The sequence below is a fragment of the Penaeus japonicus genome, unplaced genomic scaffold (assembly GCF_977035675.1).
Source record: "Penaeus japonicus unplaced genomic scaffold, GWHDUDI00000001_assembly GWHDUDI00000025, whole genome shotgun sequence".
In the NCBI taxonomy this organism is placed as follows: domain Eukaryota; kingdom Metazoa; phylum Arthropoda; class Malacostraca; order Decapoda; family Penaeidae; genus Penaeus; species Penaeus japonicus.
The window spans coordinates 29,594,190-29,596,689 of NW_028234427.1; the positions used below are offsets into that span (position 1 = coordinate 29,594,190).

The 2,500-nt window shown below is 37.9% G+C and overlaps 1 protein-coding gene across 2 annotated transcripts in view; it reads left to right on the forward strand.

The window, feature by feature from the left end:
- Positions 1-2,500, forward strand: part of LOC122254190 (plasminogen receptor (KT)) — a 26,510-nt gene that overhangs the window by 2,311 nt on the left and 21,699 nt on the right. For both annotated transcript variants that reach the window (XM_043017756.2, XM_043017755.2), the window contains exons 3-5: positions 1-91; positions 350-459; positions 1,076-1,197. The exon at positions 1-91 is cut by the window's left edge and continues 40 nt beyond it. In XM_043017756.2, coding sequence (XP_042873690.1) covers positions 1-91; positions 350-459; positions 1,076-1,197 — 323 coding nt within the window. The remainder of the gene's footprint in view (positions 92-349; positions 460-1,075; positions 1,198-2,500) is intronic.

A 2,500-nucleotide genomic window follows, 5' to 3' on the forward strand; every position in this document is an offset into this window, starting at 1 on the left:
AGTTAATGTCAATGCAAATAGCAAGAGCCAGAGAGCTTCTTTACTGGTTTGGAGCTTTCTATGCAATATCTGCAATTGGCATGATTGCAGGGTGAGTTGGGAGATGTCTGACTTTTTTTCTTTTTTTTTAGAGTGTATATGTGTTTATATATGTATAATGTGTTTGTTTCACAACAAGTATTGTTTCAACAGAATTTTTAATTTTATTTCTGTGTCATGGTTTTGTGTATGTAATTTTATCCTCATGTCATCCTGGCAGAAACCCTGTCATTGTATTGAACAGAGATTTAATGTAATAAATTACTATAAAGCTTTGTGAACTCCAAGGCCCAATTCTCGTTAATTACAGTTTTCGACGAACTCGTAAACCTGGGACTTTGGTGCCGCTCCTGCCCCTGACCTTCATCGTGGCATACCAAGCAGATTTGGCCTATGGCTCCAAGCTCAATCGAATCAAAAGTACGTAAACCTGATTCATGTTTTGTGATTTTGAAAGGCTGCCCTCTAACCCATTCATGCCGCTCCTGTCGGCTAGATAACAAGCACAGTGACTAAGCAGGAGATCTCTCCTGCATCAATGGGGTGATGATCGGAGGTTTTTGTATTTGTTTACATCATATGGCTTGGACGAAATAATTCCATGACGTTATATAATGTCACCTAGTGCCAATGGGTTAAGCTTGATGTATTAGTTTGAAAGTTTTGATATCTAGAAGATTGATTTAATTTCGTACTTTCTTATGGATGTCTTTATTTTGATGTAGATTTAAAAAAAGGATTAGTTAACCAATTCACTATGTGGCTATTTTGGCTCTAAATGGTTGGAATGCCGGGGTATTTGAACGCATAAGCCTAACGCCTCAGGATACTCAGGTGCACTACCCGAGAGTGAGTGCCGTAAGCCTGATCACCCGGCACGCCAGCCTTGATTAAACATCTCGTCGCCGGTGTCTGAAGGTGATAGCAAGTCAGCTGGTGTGAATGGGTTAAAGAATTTCTCAATCTGAAAAAAAAAAAAAAAAAAAATAAGGATACAGAAAGGGCATTGTAGTAATACACATGAATTCTGTTGCAGTGGAAGCTGAGAACATCTTGGTGTTTGAGCGCGAGCTGGTTTCAATGCCGATGGGAGTGCCGACCCCAGCTTCGATCGACGAGGCTCGTGAACGACAGGAGGAATCCAAGCGACTGAACAAGGTTCATGAAGTGTTTATTTAGGTCTTTTCTAGTATGCTAGTGGGAGTTTAAACCTTTTAAACCTCACAGATCTTTCAAGGTGCATTTATAGATTTGTTAGATTCACAAGGATAGGTGGGCATTTACTACAACTATGCGATGCAGTAGGTTGACTCGAACTCGGCTCGTGAACTGCAAGAAACGGTCATTCTGAAGGGCCAGTTTTACTTCACAGAATGCCTTTCTTACCTCCTTGTCTACAGCAGAATTCCTCTCGTAGTTACAGATTTTCCATATACATCACCTTTTTCTCTCTTCTTGTCTGTATATTTATACTACAGTTTCTATGGTTGTAGTGACTTAGCATAATGAGAATTAAGCATCACATCAAGCACACTTCACGTTCCCACTTCGAAATAACCAGCTGAAGGCGGAAATCAAAAAGAGTGTGCAGAACTTCCAGTCAGCCTTAAAAAAATCCCCTACGACTTAACTTCACATTTTGATGTCTGCGGACGCTGGGCAGTCGCAAAGCTACCCGTGTCTGGATTGTCTCTATTGATATGTGTTTTCCCCTATGATACTGTTCCTTCTGACTACTTTGTGAACAAGTGTATCTAGTCTTCTCATCTCTGTATGTAATTTTGTCCTTTTAGTGTTTAAGATAATCTTAGCTTTAATTTTGATGGTGTTAGAAGTCATTATTATTATTGCCAGTTTCAGTGTATAAATACTGTGTAAAGAATGGCCACACCTACAGTATGATATCAACTTTGATTAGTTGTCACAATTTGTGTCCAAAACTTGTGTGTTCATAATCACTACTTGTGATCCACACTTGCCAGAGTTATGGACTTTACCAAAGAATACCCAGTGTTGACGCAAATCTTTCATCCAGTTTATGGCTGTTGATTTAGAGTTAAACGATGATATACAGTAAGATAAAATAACTGTTGGTTCTTCTCATGAAGTAAAAGATTTTATTGGACTGATAGATACTGTTCTAGGAAAAGCAATACTTAATGTCTGTAAACTTGTGTAAGTATGCCATTACTTCTGTGTTTTTTATGTGTAGGTGTATTCATTTCTGTATGAATGTGCTAAACTTTGGAAGAGGAAAAAATATGCACAACATGTTTTAAGTCTAGGTTGATGAGAGTATATTTTATTTTTTTAGTAAACTTTACTAATCATTTTGATTTCCCAGTTCACAGTTTTCCTATCTGCCTTAATTATTTGATTACTCTTACTCTTGTGAGTGTATCATAAACATCTAGGAAAGTGGAAATATTTAGTTATCCTTGTAATTCTTCAGATCATGGTC